The 19,641-nt window shown below is 49.4% G+C and overlaps 1 protein-coding gene across 3 annotated transcripts in view; it reads left to right on the top strand.

The window, feature by feature from the left end:
• Positions 1-19,641, top strand: part of RUNX1 (RUNX family transcription factor 1) — a 168,436-nt gene that overhangs the window by 79,269 nt on the left and 69,526 nt on the right. For all 3 annotated transcript variants that reach the window (XM_062622286.1, XM_062622284.1, XM_062622285.1), the window contains one exon: positions 15,890-16,143. In XM_062622286.1, the coding sequence (XP_062478270.1) occupies positions 15,890-16,143 (254 nt within the window). The remainder of the gene's footprint in view (positions 1-15,889; positions 16,144-19,641) is intronic.

The following is a 19,641-nucleotide window of genomic DNA, read 5'->3' as shown; positions in this document are numbered from 1 at the left end:
TGATATGTCTGCAGAGGAGCTTTATAAAAAGGTTTTGAATCTTTTTATGGTTTTGATTTTAAAAGATCCAATGAAAGCAAAAGGATGAAAGTTGGGGATGAAGAAAGGAAAATCTATTATTTTTCATTCCTACTTGAAGATTCCTTCACTTTTCTTCTCCTACCCCATCCTTTAGCAAGTCGACATGGCACCTTCCTCAGGGGGTTGCTGTTAACATTAACTGCAGCAACGTTTCCATTTGCAGTTAGGTGAAGGGACAAATTTTCATCTGATTTATAGCCCATGAACCCCTTGAACTCTGAATTCCACTAATTCCTAAACCAGTATCAAGTTGAGAGGATCACCACTTGTTTCTGTTGTGGACCACTTGGGAAGGTGGCATTGAATCATTCTGCAATACACGTAAGCACTAGATAAAGCCTGACACTGAGGACTTAACAGTGCTGAGAGAAGTGATGTGCAGGCTGTGATTATCAGAGGAGCAGCCAAGTGCCATGCCCATGGGACAAGTCTGGCTTTTCCCTGGTTTGCTTCCGCAGAGCTTCACACACAGTGCAAGCGCTGGAAAAGCTTGCCATGTGGCTGGCTGATTTATTAGGCTTTTCAAAAGTAGGCAAAACAGTGAGACATTATTTTTCTGACCTGTCTGGGGTATTATGACACGTGCCTAGGGTAAATTTTGGTGTTTGTGGGATGCTTTCTGCTTTGTAAGGCACAGGGATTCTTGGTGGTTATCTTTTTCATAGCATCTGATAAATGAGTATCTTAATTTCATGCTTGCTTAAGAGCATGGAATAAGAAGCAAATTACAGAAGGATCTCAGTATCACAGAAGGGCTGAGGTTGGAAAAGACCTCTGGAAGGCATCTGGTCCAATTCCCCTGCTCAAGCAGGGCCACCCAGAGCTGGCTGCCTAGGACAAGTATGAGCCTCAAGTTAGAAACATTTGCTATATTTTAGATTCCACTTTTAACAGATGCAGGTGTCGGCAGAACACCAAAGATGTGGTAGACAAATAGAATGTTAAATCAACATTAAGAGACATTGTTTGTTCAGTACGTAGACTAGACTACCTTTGTTTAATATCGTTATGCACAGATTTGATTTAGTGGTGGTAATTCACACCTAAAAATCATGCAAGAATGCTTTGTGTTGGCTAAGAAGGGTTTAAACATATTGCTACATGTCTGTTGCCTAACAAAGCTAAAGCTATGGCATTTACAGTCTCTAATTTCATAACTGTGCAAATGAACTAGAGGAAAAACAGGTTAAAATATTCTGTTCTCTTTCAAAAGAACTTGCCAATTCATAGGCAGCACATTGTGCCACTGGGTATCATGTGCAACATCTGTAAATGGAAAGCAGTAGACGAATAAGATCTTAAGCTAATCTTGCTAAGCTTTGTTCACTCTACAGCAAATTTCCTTTTAAAAGAGTTGTGCATTGTATTTGGTATTCAGGGAGTCATTTATTATGACTTGCTGGAAAGAATATTTCATGCTCTTGAATATTCCATAAGGTTAGGGTATATTTCAGGGCACATTTGTAACAAGACTGATGTTAAAGATATGGAATTACAGCTTTTCTTCTCACCTACCCTGACACAAATCAGGGCCCCACAGCTAGAATTGAGTAAGCAGAAAACCAGGCTCATGGAGGACTTCATAGCTGATGGAACATGGGAGGCATCAGGTTTTGTTAAATCCTGCTAGATATCATCCTACTGCATGGCACTTTCAGGACATGGAAAGACAGCCCTAAGGTGGTCCAAGCCTAGCATCATTGCCAGGGGACCAAGAGGCATCAAAAGGGAAGAGGCAAAGGATGGCAGGCTTCCTCAGCATCCCCATTCAGGACACACAGGAAGACCTGACTCACCTCGTCTGCTCCCTTCCCTCTCCCCAAACCGCACTCTGTTCTCTTGCTGAAGCACAGATTTCATCTTAGACAAGTGGGAGCGGAGGCTTTGATAACCAAGTTGCACCTCATCATGACCTGGGGAAATCTGTGGTTGAGATCAAAGGCAGCAGATGACATACCTGGTAAATTAAAAATGCTTAAGAAAAAGAACCACCCAAGAGGAGTAGCAATGATTTCCATTAAAACAAAGGGACACTTTTGAAGTGATTATTTGCACCTGTTTCAAGTTCAATTACTGGTGGTGAGTGATGCCAGACTGACAGCCCTGTAAACGCTGCCTTCAGCCTCTGTGGGAGCAGCAGTCTGCTCCCAAACCGGCCACAAGTCCTGTAGCGGGGCAGCCTCGGGAGGTCCAGCTTTGCCAAAGCTGATGCTCAGGGCAGACCTGCTTCCTGTCACACGGGTGGCTGGGCTGTCCAAACACCCACAGACTTCCCACTGGGCACTCACGTATCAGTCTTCTTCCAAGGGAAGGCAAAGCATGGGGAGGGAGGCTGTTCATGTCCTGTCATACCTGCCATGCTTGCAGGTCATAAGGTTCAGGGATGCCTTTGACATCCCCTCTGGCTTAGTGGCTGCCAGAGGGAAGATCCCAATGATTAATGAACAGAGGCCATTCCTCTGTGCCCTGTGGAGCCATGCAAGAGATCAGTTGTTACGGTTTAACCCCAGCTGGCAACTAAGTGCCATGCAGCCACTTGTTCACTTCCCACACATACACTGGGATGGGAAGACAATCGGAAAAAGGTATAAGCCATGGGTTGAGATAAGAAGTTTAATAATTAAAATAAGGTATAATATACTACTACTACTACTAACAGTAATAAAAAGGGAATTAGGAAAGAGAAAGAGAGGGGGAAAGCAAAAAAAAAAACAACCAAAACCAAACAACAATGATGCACAATACAATTGTTCACCACCTGCTGACTGATGCCTAGCCCATCCCTGAGCAGCAGTCGGTCCCTCCTGGTCAACTCCCCCCTGTTTCTATACCGAGCATGGTGTTCCATAGAGGTATAGAATACCTCTTTGGCTACTGCAGGTCAGCTGTCCTGCCTCTGCTCCCTCCTCACTGGCAGAGCATGAGAGATTGAAAAGTCCTTGATCAGGGTATGCACTACTTAGCAACAACTAAAACATCGGTGTGTTATCAGCATTGTTCTCAGACTAAAGCCAAAACATAGCTACTGGGGAAAAAATTAACTCTATCTTAGATGAAACCAGGCCATCAGTCCAGCCATGTCCTAGGACTTGCAAGGAGGGAGCCCCATGACTTCTCCAGGAAGCCTCTCCCCACGTCCCCTGCCCTCACTGGTGGAGAGGTGATCTTTACTTTCCCCCTACAAGCAGTCATTTTGCCCCATCTGTCCAAATGTCATGAACCTCCTGTGCTCCACAAAAGGGGCCCATGCAGAGTGAAGTATTGGCCAGCACTGGACATGGACTGGGGTTTGCCCATCAGTCTGAGCAAGGGCATACTGTCATAGCTCGCCTGGAGGTTGTTTTTTAAAGCAGAAATTTACACTAGAGTTAAATGAGGATTTAGGCTACAGAGAGCTGAAGGAACAGCAGCTTAAGCAGGGACAATGCTGAAAAGGGATTGGTCTTAATGACAGTGACACTGAGACAGAGAGTGACATGGACAGTGTTGCTGAGACTAAAGAATGAGCTGCCTTTCCTATACATTAAAAATGAGCCCATCCCTAGTACTGCTGTGCTAGGGTATCCAGACCTGTTTTGAGTTATCCTTAGGGATTTGAGGATAGGTCCGGTGCTACTAGAAGATCCTCATAGTGATCTGTAAAAGGGCTCCGAATACCCTACCATGGGCATGTATGTCTTGAAAAGTCCTCATTTAACTGACTGACACAGACGGTTCCTGAAAACATTTGCACCAGCTTAGATGTCCCCTAAAATAATCAAATTGCAAACCAGTTTCATGGGTTACACTGTAATTGCGGTACCAAAATAAAATAACACTGAAAAAAAAAAAAAAGAAAAAGGAATGAAACAATTTGGAAAAAAAATTTGTCCTTAGAGTAACAAAAATAAAACCCTGGGGATGGCACATTTTGAAAGGAACACAGATTCTGGCCTGCAGACCTCCCACTTCCCCTGCTTGTACCACCTTGGATGTCATGTAAGATTTTAGTGGAGGGCAATATATCTAGCTGTAGCTGTCATTTACAAACCCTAAGGCAACCCAGGGAAGAGATACACAGAGACATCCAAAGACAGGGTTTCATTCATTATACACAGGCATCACCGTCAGTTGGTTGGCACAGGCATTGCTTTCCCAGTGAGACCAGCTGAGCATCATGTCCTTTCACTAGTAGTTAGAAGCAAGCAACATTCAGCATCTACATATAGTTCTAAGCAGCTGATATTGAAGCACCATTAACAGGGAGAGGTCTTACAACACTGGGACTGTACATCCTGCGTAAAGCATGTCACACACACACCTGTGTTAGATATTTCTGGTAAATTTATTTTAGCAAACCAAAAGAAAAACTATAACCTTACACAGCAATAAGAGCAACCTGGTCTAGCAGAAAACATCCTTGCCTATGGCAGGGAAGTGAGAAATAGATTTAAGGTACTTTCCAACCCTAACTATTCTATGATTCTATGCTGCTTTTTCCTAGGCCTTGCCTTATGAGCACATGCTCATGCTAAAACTGAAAATGTGTTTTACTAGGAGTTCAGCAGAAGATTATATGTGTCTATGTAGCAAATGCTGGCGCTGCCTTAGAAGTAAGAGGCTTTTCAGCTGGAGTTTTTATTATTAATCAGGATCAAAATGATCCAAATGATCCAAATATTTTTCTATTTATATTTCTGTCAATAAGGTCTATATCAAGAGTGTCTGACAACATGAACCTTTTCCAGCTGCTAGCCCACACACCCTACAGCTGATGAACTGGCCTGTATGGGACGGCTGCTCCCCACTGGGTGCAAGGCAGCTGGTACAGGGCTGACACCAGCAAACCCAAGCTCAGACCAGCTAAGCACAGGCAGAGTCAGGTGCAGGTGGGATGTTAAGTGGAGAAGAAACAATTTAGGAGATTAACTTGTGGCTTTGTCTGTGGCTGCAGGAATGCATTAGTGGTGCGGAGTGTGGTTAATAGTGCCTTCGCATCTCACAGGCTTTTCTTCTTCCTTCCCCAGTTCAATCATGGGATGTTGCGGCACAAGTCCCAAGCATGATCCCCTGACAGCTCAGAAGCAGAACCCTTTTCTGCGTTAAGTCATTGTTTTGTGTATGAAGTCATAGCTGCGCTGAGGAGGGTTAAACATAAAGTGTGCTGGCCAGTGTAGAGCACAAAGATGTGGACCAGGCTCAGCTGCTGACTGGGGCACTCGCAGGGCCTCATGCAGCTGAGACCAGCCCTGTCATCTGAGACATGCTAGGAGAATCCTCGTTCAGGATGAGTAACATCTTCTAGCCAAATCTCTGTCTGTGACTCCTACAGAAATACCCAGGTACCTGGGATTTACGACTCCTAATCACACTGAGATTCATGTTCAAGAGGTTTCATGTTAGCTGTGTGTTAGAAGACTCTCTGGGTTGGGACAGCAGTGTCTATCTCCCATAGAATCCCTCTCTAAAACATGGCAACTCCTGCTGTGGCTCACATGGCAAGGCTACTGCCTCCCTTTCCTGGGGCCTGCAAAAAATATCAAAGTAAACTAGTTCTGTTTCACACCATCTGCTGTACTTGAAGTAGCAAACTGGATGTGAGACTGAAAGGCAGTTTCTGTCTCATCCAGTCAAACCAAATCTGAAGCTTGAACTGCAATAGCCTCTCACAGAAACCCCTATGCTACATCTCTGGGAACAAGATCCTAGTCATTCCATTGCCACCGGTTTGTCAGGCAGCTACTGGAACTGCTCTGCAAACTCACTGCATGGAGCACTCCCACATGGGCAGTGAATGAGCTACCAGCATTTACCCCACCACCAATCACCAATGGGTGATCAAACAAGGGGAAACAGAGAGAGAAATAAAACCCATCCTGACCCTTAAAAATAAAAGATGAAGGGCAGAAAGAGACAGGAGGAGCAGAGAAAAGCCATCCCTTCACAGAGTGCCTTTCCTAATAAAGTATCTCAGCATCACAGTGTCATACTGGGAATAACATTATCATTTCCTTCTGAAACTTCCTGTTTCATCATTCAAGTATGTCACAGTTTCTAAATGATGAAAACAGCATAGGAAGAAGAAAAAGGATGCAGTTAGCATCCAGTGTTGCAAGACCACAACTTTCCTTCTGCCAAGCCTGGGAGGGAGGGAGCCTCCTCTGGAAACAATCTCTGTTCCTTTCTGTTATGCTGTCAGGAGCCCCTCTTCCTTATGATCAAAGCGTTTCTGCAACTTGTTGACCTGAACAACAAATCCCTTGTGCAGAAGGATAATGGAAGGACACTTTGTGATTTAAAAATCTTTCTGTCTTAATTTCACTGTCTCAAATTTGGGCCAAAGTTAGTGGTGATTTAGGCTTCTGTACAAAGTTTTTCTATCTCTTATTTATTTGCAGAAAACCAATGTTTATGTCAGAGAACTCTCATGTAATTGAGTTTTTTTTTACTGGCAGAATGAGAGTTGAGAGGCCATGGATGATGTCCCAGAACTTCCCTGGTCAACAGTAAAGTGCAGTGGGGGTGCCTGGGGAAGGAGCTGTGTTCCAAGAATACACCAAGGCTTTCAATCTCCCGCTTATGACCCCATAGGAACTTTTGCAATCATTTATGATTCATACTTAATTTGGACTGAAAACCAAACCGACTCCAAAAAAGGCAAATACTAAGTAATTTGGATCAAACGCAGTGTGAATGCTGTCATTACATTCTGCCTATTGGTACCACGGCTATAGTAAATTATTTTTTCTAGGCTGTGTACATTCAGTGACCTGAATCTCAGTCAACTCTGTCACCACTAACTGCAGGAGGAAAGTCTGTGCCTACCTGCACAGCTCCTGGCATTAATCAAAATGCCATCAGCATTTCTCCCGTACGAACTGAGCTCTCCAGAGTGCTCACGGCCAGCTGACAGCCGAGCTGCAGTTCCTATGTGCCGGCATGCCCTCACCTTCAGAGGGTCTGGACAGGGGAATAAAGTAGTTATATTAATTCTGTGCCATCTGCAGAATCCTCATTATGCCAGAGTGTTTTCCTGATGTCAAGGTGGGTCAGATTTGCAGCCCCTTTTAAATGTCTTGAACCAAAGCAGCCAGAGTTCTTTCTTTCTCTAACTTTTTTCCCCAGTTTTCTGGTATGAGGCATATGTAGTGCTCCTACCAGAGCAGAAGATCAAAAGCCCAAATGTTACAATTAGTGCTGGAGGTTGTTATGATGTGAATCTGAGTACCTAAAATGCCACAGAAAATACTAGGTGTGGGTGATGTTATCTTCACTAATCTAGGCATGTAATGAGCATAGTATAGTGGCACACAATGTGTATTTTTTAAGACTCCAAACCAGCAAGTACTTATACCAGATGGCAGCTTTTCAACAATTCCCTTCTCCACCCCATACTCTCAAGTATTTCACGTAATTGGCTTCTCCTCTAGGGATTAGCCACAGAAGAATTATATTAAATGACTAATTTTCCTCACTTAGCTTTCCCCCCACCCCACTTTTAATTTTGAACTGTGTGGAGAAAGAAATCATCCAAAAGCTCTGAGTGTTTGTGTGTGTCTCTGTTCTGCAGCCCTCCAGAATGGCCCCAAAATCATCTGGGCTTCTAGGTCATGCAGTACATCCTGCTGCTTCTTGGCTTCGCTTCTACTATTTCTTAAACTTTCCCCTCCAAGGTGCTTGCAAGCTCTGACTTGAAAAGTTCAAGTGATGTTGAATCTGCAGCTTCCCTGGGAGCATATCCTCCTGCCTATTTGATCTTAGGATCAACGCTACCCCTGCTCTTAAATCTGAACTCATTTTACTTCAGTTGGCATCTGTTACTTCTTGTCTTATCATTTTTAGCTAATGAAAACATTCCCTCCCCTTCCTCTTCATAGTTGTCTTTCATGTACTTGTAAACCACAGTCATGCTGTCCCCTTGGCTTCCCTTTTGCTCCAAATTACATGTATGCATTTAATTCCTTTAATCTTTCCGTATAGGTAGTTCCTTTCAGACCCTTAATCACCATAGTTGCCCTCCTCTGTAATCTCTCTCATTCACTGATATACAGCCAGAAACACAGCAGCTAGGACAAAATCTGTTGTTCCCCCTGGGATTTGAGTGCTGAGAAAGCAAGACTGGGTGCTCCCTCAGCAACAGACATGACCCCTCTGCTTCTGCACCTTTAGATAGCCTATTCTGCTTACCCTGCACCAAGTACCCAAATCCCACCCTAACTGTGCAGTGTCCCCTTTCATGAGGAGCATACACAAGGCAGACCAATGACGGGTATTTTACACTGGAAACTTTAACGCAGTCTCCACTCCTACCCACAAGTTTACCAACAGCTGTGTAAGACCAAGGAGAAAGCCATTTTACTGAACATATTCTAGTGAATATTTTTAAAGCCAGGTTGGGATGCTCCCTGTGAAGTAGAGGAGGAGAGAGGCACCCCCTGCCCTGTGCCTGGCCCTGTCGCCCCTGGATCTGGGCGCTAGCAGCACGCACACACTGCTCACCTTATGCTGGCACACACCCACAGCAGGTGAGCACAAGAATGAGCCAAGCCTTGGCTTTGGCCCTCAACAAACCTTCCAGAAGAGCTGAGCTGGCCTGACTAAGGACCAGGGGGGAGGGAGCTGGCCTGACTAAGGGAGGGGGGAGCATCAACGGGAATTGCTGCTGCAGTAACTTCATGATTATTGAATGTCCCCCTTGGGGAAATGGGAAGGAAGGATGCTGTGGAGAAATGTCTCCAGAGGTGGTGGCACTGGTGAGGTGCTGCATCACTCACATAGTTGGGCACACTGCATTGCTGGGCATTGAGTTTGCATTCATGCTGGTAGGAAGAGTCAGCTGAACCGTGTTTCACCACTCATCCCATTAGGGCTCTTCCCCACTGTGAGCTCATCCTCTGCCTGGTGATTTGACTCATTCCTTCCATTGACCCAGCAAACTGTAGGAGGACCTCTATAGGTGGGATTAATGCTGAATGCAAATTCACAGTTTAGCCTCTCCTGAAAACTGTCCATCCCGAGGTATACCCTGCTTCCCGCCCATTGCTGCCACCAGTTGATAGTTTGAGTCATGAGAGATGCAGCTCTCTGGGTTGCAGTTTCTGAATGATGAGAGAAGTAAAACAGTGAAAGATAGCTCCTTTAATATGTAGGTCCATGTATGTGCATGTATGTTTCTGGTAACATGCTGACTATTCAGGCAAATCATTCCCCATGTCCTCAAAACAAGAGTCATGTCTACCTTCTAAAATACTTTGAGTGACAAGAGCATGGATTTGCCTATTTGAAAAGAAAAAGGCTCTCAGCTTCTGCACAGGAAGAACAAGACAGGCTTTTGACCACTGTTATCACCTGGAGGTCCTAAAGAGGATGGAGAGTCCTTGGGAATTTTTTCAGTGGTGAAGTTGGGTCACAGGTAATTAGATGCTCAGGTTAAAGATATCAAATGAATATGTTATTTCATCTTTCCTCACAACCCCTCTGCTTTGCATAAACTGAGCTGCAGCCAGTTTCCCTGCTCCCAGAGCAAATAACCTTCTATCAGTTAACAGAGATCAAAGATGGGATCCCTGGAGGGGGTTCCCTGAAACAGAGGGAAGTCAAGACACCATACACCTGTGCAGTTCTGGCCACATTTCCCCTGCATCATGCTGACCATCTCACATCTCGTTCTTGGTGGCAGCATACATGCACTTTACACATCAGGCTAAAATATGCACATTTCTTTGTGTGTGGAAGATCACTGCAGGAATTAAGGAGAATCTTGCCTTTTTCTTTACTGGCCACTTTTCTCTATGCAATGTTTCATTATTCCTGTAGTCCAAAAGTCATTTACTATAGAGATTTTTTTTCAGGTCAGTCAGTGGCATTATCCACATTGGTAAATGCTATTCAATAAATATTTGCAGGGGCAATTCAGAAGCCTGATCATATAAATTTCATTCACAGGCATTAACACCAGTTCATCACCAGTAGCAACAAGGCACGCTTACACCACTATAAACATCTTAGTACATATATTAAATTAATTCAGTTGCAAGTGGTAGAAGCTGACCCACTGAATAATGCCACCTTAAGCCCAGATGCTCCAAACAATTAAGTGCATGTGTAAGTGCATTCCCCAAAGACATTTCTATTGCGTTCAGCAGAAACGCTGCTAAGAATAGGGTTGGGCATGTTTCTAAGTGCTGGCAAGATCAGGGTCTGTAGCCAATTCTCCCAGTTTGTGCTCACATGGTATGTATGCCAGCACTGTTACGGTCTGCATTTTTTCTCCTTTAGCAAAATGGTTTGTTGCTTGCCTTGTGCAAGTTTTCTCCTGTCCTGCACAAATCCAAACCCTTGTAAACAAGTGTCCATTGCTGCCTACTTGGCCAGGGTATATTTACCTGTGCAGTGGGAACTTGCATTGCGTTCAGGCTCTAATTCACCCTTTGCAATTTAGGCTGTTTAAAATTCATCCCTAAATTGCTGCTCCCTCTCTCATATTTCCGAAGCTTTTGCTTAACTGTATTATGTAAAAAGCTCGGTGCTTTGTGGTCGAGTAATCCTGTACGACAGAGGCAAAACACAGTAGATAGAGATTCACTTGTGGTTTGTTTACAGCTGTAATAAATTGATGTCAAAATACAAATGTAAGCTGTGCTGAATGTGAATTGGTGAAGTTATGACACCGGTTACAATTCGCTCTCCAAAAGGATTCCCACACAAAAGCATGACTGTTCGAGAGCAACTCGTAGAGTCAGGGATGCTAAAAAGCCTTAGCATGTGAGAAGAAACATCAGCTCTAAATACCCTGCCTACTTTCCTTACTTTGCCTTATCACTGATACTCCAGCAACCTGCTTAACTCATTCATTCCCATTCTTCCAGAGTACCTGCACGGGTTGTAATAAGGGGACAGTAAAACCCTATGGGAGTTCCTCTATTTGTCATGCAAAAATAGTATTAGGAGGAAGATGATAAATTGAATTAGCTAAACTAATTAAATAGAGAGGGCGAGGGGAAAAGGCAATCCCTCAAAAAAACAACAATCCACGTATACTTAATGTTAACAGGCATGTAAAATATTTATCTCGATCTGTATCAAAATATCCTCGACACAGTATTTCCTTGTCCAACCTCTCTTACTTACCTGAAAAAGCTTAGCTTCTGTGTAGTTAAAAAAGAATACTGTCACTTTTAGTTCTACATGAACGTTTTTCATCTCAGGATTGATAAAGCTGTCAAATTACAGAGAACTGTAAGAATGTAGTATTTTCTGTGTCTTCTGTTAAATCGTGGCATTTTGCACCTTTCTGATTATCCACGCGTGTAATAATTCAGGTTTATTTTGTATTTATAATAAGGAGTTCGGATTAAGACGGGATGAAAAACAGCTAGTGATATTCGGCTCAATATACCTATTAATTTAAACATAAAATAATCCCTACTTCTTGACTAAAAAAAAACCCAACCAACCAAAGACGTATTTACATATTTTAGGCGATGTATGTAGATTTATATACATCAGTAAAGTAACTCTTCTTATCTCTACAATGCCCGTAAAAAGTTATCGGCCACTAATATACCCCAGATGCCTTTTAAACTGTCGTTTATAACAGCCATTTGTCTGTATAATTATTTTTTTTCCTTAAAACAGAAACTTCTCCCTAATAATTTAAATTCGGAATAAATTTTATACAAGAAAGGAGCAACCGTGTAAGAGACGGAATTAAAAAAAAAAATTAAAAAATAAAAAAAAGAGAGAAACACACAAACCATAGAAATTTGGTGTTAAGTAGAAAGCTTTCTGCACGAAGCTCTGCTGCTTAAGACGGAGACCCGTTGCAAGCGGGGTACGAGAGCGGGCTGAGCTCCGCCGGGCTCCGCCGCTGTCATCGCCGCGATTTAGGGAAAGGGAGGGGACGGCACTAAGAACCCGCGTCCTTTGGCAGAGGGGAAGGAGGGGGATGACGCGAGGGTGATGCAAAGATGAAGCTGTAACAGCCCTGCGATGGGCAACTCGGGACTCGGCGCCGCCTCAAGAGACCCGGGGCAGAGGGGGTTCAGTAGGAGCCTTGCACTCTCACGCAGAGGGGCAGGCGCTCCTTACCCGCACTGGAGATGTGCGAGTAAACTTACACCTGACACTCGTACCCAGAATTCGGTGGGAAGCAGCTGCGCCGCTCCCCGAACTCAGTTTGGCTGTTCGGGTCTAGGCGCAAGGAGCCCTATCCACAGCGCATCCTTCTACCTGCGGCCGGCTCCAGGGAGCCAAGAGCCAGGTTCTAGTACCCCAGGCGCTCAGCCCGCTTGCGGTGTAAATGCGTGTCAGCCGGGCAGCGTACATGGCAGGAGCTCGCAGGTCGCGGTGTGCCAAAACGCGGTTTCCCTAATTCCAGAGCGTTTCCAAAGCGTGCGTCGGCAAACCCGAGGATCCCCGACGTCCTGTCCTCGACCCGCCCTGCGCGCCCCGGTGGAGAAACCGCCGGGGGCTCCCGGCAAGCCGCCGCTTAAAGCAGCTCTCTCCGCGGAACGGCGTCCCAGGGGATACGACGGGCCGGGACGGCAGACCCCGCCAGGCTCTGGAGGGGACGGGCCGCGGTGGCCGCGGCGGGCCGAGAAGACAACGACCGCCCTCCCCGGGGGTCGCCCCACTGCCTCTCTCTTCCCCACGGGTGCCCTCCGCCGTGCTGACGGCAGGCGGCGGGCCCCCTCTGCCGGCCCCTCCGCAGAGCTGCACCGAGGGCCGCCCCGGGGCCAGCCGCCGCCGCCGCCGTGCGCAAGGCCCGGCGGCGGACAGCAGCGGCGAGGAGCAGCTCCAGCCTTCTCCGCGGTCCTTTCCCAGCCCGGCTCCCCGGGTGCAGTCCCCTCGGCGGCAGCGCCCACCCCGCGGCCGCACTGCCTCCCGCCCAGCCGCAGCTGCTGTCGCTCCCTTTCAAAGCCCGCTGGCCTCGGGGGAGCCGGCTGCCGCGGCTGCTGAGCTGGCGGAGGAGGCGTCCTGCGGGTGGCCTTGGGGACGGGCGGTCGTGCCGGCACAAGGCTGGACCGCGGAGGGGAGAGGATGCAACACATGGGGGGCGAAGGGTGGGAAGTTTGACGGAAGGGAACCCTGAGCCCGGGCCAAGAGCACACCGCGACGGCGGCAGCGGGTCGGGATCGTCCTGTTCCCAGCCTGGGTTACGCCAGAGGCGAGCCCACGACGTCCGCGATCGGCACCAAAAACAAAGAAAACCACCAAAACCAAAACCCAAACCAACTCCAACCCTGCCCGAAAGGACAGCCACGCCTCCACCCAGCATCCTCGCTACGTGGGCCCAGGCTGGCTGATGGGGCAGGAGCCGCCAGCCCGGAGCTGCCAGCCAGCCGGCCCGGCCTCGGCCGCTCTGTGTCGTTAGGGGGGAATTTCCTGACTCTGAGGGCCCGGCGGCCGCCCCGACAACTAGAGCGGCGATGGGAGCTCCTCGGGGCCGCGTTCTTGTCCGGGGGCGGGAAGCAGCAGGGCTGGCGGGGGACGCCAACCCGGCGGCAGCCTCCTCTCGGGCCGCTGGCCCGGCTGTTGCACCTCAGAGGGGAGAAAAAGCCCAGGAGCGAACGCTGCCGGGAGTTCGCCCAGAGGGAGCCGCTCCTCAGGGACTGGTGGTCCGCAAGTCAAGAGCAAGCGAGACCTGCGCCAGAGGCAGGCAGAGCCGCGGGTAGCTCCGGCTGCTCTAGGCACCCCCCGGCAAACCGTAGGCGCGGAGCATCCTGCACATGGCCGCGTCGGGCTTCGCAGCCAGCGCCCTGGCTGCGGTGGGCTCGGGGAGCCCCGGCCTGCCTCTGCCTCTCCCCCTCCCTCCCTCCCTCCCGCTGGCTTGGTTGCGGTGACCGCGGCGTCCCGGCGCTCACCCCCCGCGCCCCACGGTAGCAGCGGCGGCGGGCGCGCCAATTCCAGGAGACCCTGGCCCGCGGCCGCGCCCTGGCTGCTCCCGGAAAGAGCCGTGATTGGCCGGCGCCCTCCCGTATGCAAAGCAGCCGGGGGAATGACATTCCTCCGCACTCCGCCCGCCGCAGCCGACTCGCTCCCGGCCACCTCCATTCATACCGGCGGCGGCGGTGGCGGCGGGAGCCGGGCACGGGGCGGACCCCAGCCCGGCCCAAAGCGGAGCGGCAGAGCCCGGCCCGGCGGAGCTCCGGGCGCCGTGGTTGGCCGGGCGGGCGGCAGGAAGGCTGCGTTCCCTGAGGCTCACGTGAAGACCCGAGAGCTCTCCGCTGTTGGAAATAGGCTTCCTCTGAGCGGTCGTCCCGGCTGGAGGCTGTCACTTCTAACCCTGGCTGGCAACTTCGGGGGCTTTGGTCTTCCCCCGCTTCTTTCCGTCTCCGTGAGGGTGCGCGGTTCCTCCGCCGCCCGCCTGCCGCCACCTCCTCTTTTGCGGAAGGAAAGCTTTCACTCGTTCAAAGTAGTGGTTTTGGGGGTTTTGGTATTGTTTGATTTTCCCTTAATCGGGTTGGGGTTTTATTACTGCTGTTGTTGGTTGGTTGCTCTTGGTTTTCGGTGTGTGCGCGGGAGCTCTCCGCGCAGGCTGGCGGTAGCCGTCCCGCTGGCCGGAGGCGGCCGATGGAAAAGCCATGCTTCCGAAAGCAGCCTTCCACCTGCTGCTGCGGTTAAAATATTGTTAAGCAGCCGGTTCCTGTGGCCGAATTAGAGGAAGACTGCCTCAGATACCGAAAAAAAAAATTGGCGAGTGCCGAAGTTGTTGCAGACTGTTGGTCTGACTGCTGAGGAGGACGTGAGTGGGAGAGAGAGAGCGCTGTTGCACACACAAAACCACAGAGAGAACCCACAATTTAACCAACCCCCAAACCCAAGTTTTCAGCTGTGGACCTTTCAGCCTCAGAGCTTGCTATCGGCTGCGACCTTTCCTTAAACTGATGAAAGACGTTACACCAAAGACAAGTGCAAAGACAGATTTAAAGCTTGAATGCCATGCACTGAGCTTTCCTTTTTTATGATTTTTTTTTGCGCAAAGATGATTGAAAGGTCACGACACGAGTACTCTTAGAGCACCGCGAACCAAACTACTGAAGCTCATTTTCAAGGCTGCTTGAAAAAAAAAATGTCTCGCAGAGAACATTAATGGATTCCTGTTGTGTTTAAATTCTCTACAGATTATATTGTAAATATTTTATGAAGTACGGTATATGTGTGTGCGCGGGCGTGTGTGTACGTGAATATATAGATGCAGTCGTAGCCAGCTGACCTTTGATCAGGCAGTCTAGCTCGCCTACCCGCCTTCTCTGAAGACTGACCCCGAAATTCCCTCTCTTAAAGAGCAACTTTTGCCTACGGAAGACGCTGATGTATTTCGTTTTCTCTTGGGACTGTAGAGAAATCACCTGGAAGAAACTGATAGGCAACTGACTCCCTGAGAAGCCCAGGCTTTGCATGTGTTTCTGACCACGTCTTTGTATGTGACTTGCCTAAGTTTTTCCACGGTACTTGGGAGTTTGAAAGGAGCTTGTGCCCCGATAACTTTCTGCGCCACGGCCGCAGAGTAGATGCTCGGGAGTTGCGGTAGAGCGCCGCAAGGACAACCCCCCTTTCACTTATCGGATTAATGTGATCTGTTCTGCCGCGCCAGGAAGCCAAGAGTTAAGTCTCGGCGCGCTCGCTATCTCAGCCGCCTTCAGCAAAAAATTAAAACTTTGGGGACTGGCGTAGAAACAAGTTTCCCCCGGGTCCTCTGCCTGTATCCGTTTATGTTGGTCCCCAGAGAGCAGATCGCTGAAGAGTTCCGCTCGTTTCGCTGTTTTGTAAAAACTCTGTGGAGGTCTTTCACTCAAAAGGCTTGTTGTGATGCGTATCCCCGTAGATACCAGCACCAGCCGCCGCTTCACGCCGCCCTCCACCACGCTGAGCCCGGGGAAGATGACCGAGCCGCTGCCGCTGCCCGGCGCCGAGCACAGCGGCGCGCTGCCGGGGAAACTACGCGGCGCCGACCGCAGCATGGTGGAGGTCCTGGCCGATCACCCCGGGGAGCTGGTGCGCACCGACAGCCCCAACTTCCTCTGCTCCGTGCTGCCCACCCACTGGCGCTGCAACAAGACGCTGCCCATCGCCTTCAAGGTACGTCCGCCGGCTCCCAAAATCGCGCTTCTGGGGGGGGTGGGGGGTGGGCTGGGGCCAGGGCAGGGCAGGCTGGGGTGCACGGCGCTCACTCCCAGGCTCGAACCTGCACTCCGACTGGGATCAGGGCGGGATGGCTCTCCGCGGCTGGCAGGACACGTCGGGGACGGCGGCGGGTCGCAGCCGGCTCCGCGCCTCCCTCCTTCTATCCTTCCTTCTTCTATCTTTCCTTCTGTCTTCCCATCCTTCCTTCCGCGGTCTCTGCCAGTCGCGGCGCGGCTCTCGCCCGGGCTCCGGGCAGCAGCAAGCGGCGGCAGCGGGGGCACGCAGTGGGCTGGGCCGGCTCCCCCTCTGCTGCCTCCCTCTGCTGCTCATTCATAACTTTGGCAGTAAAAGGCGGCTTAGCTCGAGAGAGAAAAAATGAAAAGGCAAAAGGCAAGGCCCGAGGAGTTTGGGTGTTCTGGGGACCAGGTGCCGGCGCAGCACGGTGCAGGCGGCTGCAGGCGTCCCGGACCTGAAGGAGCCCCGGGCTCCTCCAGAAGTCGCCCGCAGTGGCGGCGGGTCCTTTTGCTGGCAGCCCCGCGGCGCAGCGCCTTGCCGGGGCTCCCGCCGGTGTTGACACCCGCCCACCACCGCGGACGCACCGTCAGGTCCCGGTCAAGAGGTGCCGGGCTTCCCCCGGCCAGGCTGCCAGGAGCTCTGCGGAAAGCACACGTTGCTTCTTCTGCCTGTTTCTAAAATGGAAAATGTCAGGGCCTAGCCTGAACGGACCCTGCAACCGCTTGGATGTCCCTTGTTTCCTCTGCTAAATTCGTACTTGGTAGCCCAAGTAAATACGGAACCAAAGATGGGGACACCGGGCACACTCTGCCACGGGCCGCCGCCGGCCGTGCTGCAGTGCGTGGCCGGGGCTGCCGAGCGGTGCCCCCCGGCCGGCTGCGGGCAGGGGAGGAATAACTGCTGCGCTTTCCTGCCTCTCCCAGCCTTCTGTCCCGTTAGCAGGGTTCAAGTAAAATTCACCCCTCCACACCCCTTTGATCACACTCTTTTTTGGCTTGAGTCTGTCGCAGACTTCTTGCATGGGTTTCTTGCTACTGGTGTAGATAGGCTTCCGTGCAGGGAAAGGAAAAAATTATCCTTTTCTTCGAGGGGGGAGCCGCAGAGACATGCAGCTCCTAGGAGCTCCGGGGTTAGATTTAGGTTCGGGATTTTCTTGCTTTCTTTTGCGGTCACTGCTAAACACCAGCTGCTTCAGCACAACTTTTTTGAAGGAGAGCAGACAGTCTTTCAGATAGCTTTTTGCGAGAAGAGAAACGAGGGAGAAGGGAATCAGGTCACCTTCCAGAGCTTTGGGAAATCCCGCTGAGGAGGCAGGCATCTTTAGGGAGAAGTTTTGGGGAGAAGTGTGTCTAGAGAGTCTTCTTGGTTTAAGCATATATGAGTCTGGGGAACGGGACGAATTAATCGTCAGGGTCAGTTCTTAAATTCACACATTTAGATTAATTATTACACTGTCACCCGCGCTAATTACTCGGGAAGCTCTGCTCCTGGAAGGCAGAGTTACGGTGTGGAACAGGCGTGAAAACCCGCTCCGCCCCGTCGGGAAGGGAGACACGCGAAGTCCCCAAAACGTGGACGGTGTTTCTACGAGGGGGTTCCCTGCAGCAGGAGGCCACAGCGGCAGCTCCCGCCGGGCCACGCGTCTGCTTCCCTGCCCCGCTCATCTCCCGGCGGGGAATAGGGCGGGGGGGGCGGACACACACGACGAGAGGCGGCTCACCGCAAGCGGTGCTACCGCCAGGTCCCGGCTTCCCCCCGGTGCCGTAGGGTCTGGCAGCGACCAGGGCCCCGCTGCCTCTCGGCTCTCCGGGCACGGGGAAGCCCAGCGGCGGCGGCTGCCCTGGTTATGTGAAAAACAAAGGCGCGGAACTGGTTTTGATAGCCCACGCTGCTGTCCTTCCTCCTTCCCCCGCCCTCGGCCGGCGCAGCGCTCCGCGCTCAGCCGCAAGCCCGCTCCCAGCTTCTGCAAACAGAGGAAAGGGTCAGCTTCTCCAAACAGAGGAAAGCCAGCGTTTGTAACACTGGGAGAGCTTAACCTAGAAATACGCTTGTAAAAGCCGCCCCAAAACCCAGGAGAACGTTTCTTAAAGCGGTGGGCCGGAGGCACCTGTTCGCCGGTGCTCCTCACCCCCCATGCCGAAACTCCGTCGTGGAGCGCTGAGCAGTGAGTCCCGAAATAGTTTGCCACATACAAAACCATCTCGCTAGAAGGGCTGTGTATTCGCAAAGTCATTTTGAAAGGTGTATTTTTTAAGATCGTTTGGACCACGAACTAGAAAATTCAGATCGCTCCCATGCTGATATCTTATTTACATCTGAGAAAAAAAAGCACTGAGTTTTATTAAGTACTTGCTAACAACCATTGTGTTAAAAAAAAAGATTTCACATTTCCTTAGAAAAATTCACTCACGATGAATTCACTCACGAACTTAGGATCAGGATGTCATTTCAAACCAAAGTGATCATTTCCACGAATTATTTTTTTCTTAAAGAATGATTCCGAGAAATTTAGGAAATAATACATAATAACTCTAACAAGGTGCCATATAGATTAATTGTCCAAACGCTGTTAAGAAAGAGGGCCAATTTTGTTTGATTGATGCAGCAGAAGTAGGTAATTTAGATACCCGGCAGCACTACAACTGTGATACTCCTCTGGCTTCTCTGAAAATGCATTTTTTTTAAGAGCTAAAGACTACAACAAAGTGCTAGATAACTCCAGTCAGCAAGTCCCAACTTATCTGTTTAGTCTTTTTTGTAATGTAAATGTTTGTATTTCTGTTTCTGTTGTCTGTGATTTCTAACTCTGGTTTCTTTTCCGGGCTGTGTCGTTTTTATACTTGTTTCTAATATTTTCTTCACGTGTCTTATTGCTGAGGTTGCCTTTACTGTAATTTGAAAGCAGGGATTTAAAATCCTTGTCCTGTAAGAAACAGCTCCCCTGGATTCATGAAGGTTTTTCATCCCTTAAAATGCTAGCATATATTTCCTTAAACAAACATGCAAATATTTGTATCTCAGGGAGGAGAGGGTAATGCCCTGATTTTCCCCTTTCCCTTTCTTGTGCCTTTAATATATGTGCATGCATTAAGGCTTCACGGTAGCTGTTAAGAAGTGGGTGAGTGCGTTGGGTTCGCAGTTGCTGATCTTACAGGGCAGTGTGACTTATGACACAACATGGTGCAAGGCGAAGACTTCCCAGCTTCAAGTGTTCAGGCAGGGAGTCATTTATGCCAAGATCAGGAAAACATGAAAAACACGCTGAGCGTAGCGTAGGCCGCAGAAATGCATTACAGCACACAGAGGAGAACGAAACCCTAAAAGCCTGGGCTGCAGGGGAATGGGAAAGAGGAAGTTAAAATAGATACGTAAAGAGGGAATTTTGACATTTTAAGTTTGCATGTGGAAGTGAAAATAAGGGTTATCGGTGACAAATGG

This window comes from Pezoporus occidentalis, unplaced genomic scaffold (assembly GCF_034315485.1).
Source record: "Pezoporus occidentalis ecotype Australia unplaced genomic scaffold, CSIRO_AGI_Poc_V1 ctg24, whole genome shotgun sequence".
In the NCBI taxonomy this organism is placed as follows: Eukaryota; Metazoa; Chordata; class Aves; order Psittaciformes; family Psittacidae; genus Pezoporus; species Pezoporus occidentalis.
This window is presented reverse-complemented; position numbering and strand designations above follow the sequence as displayed.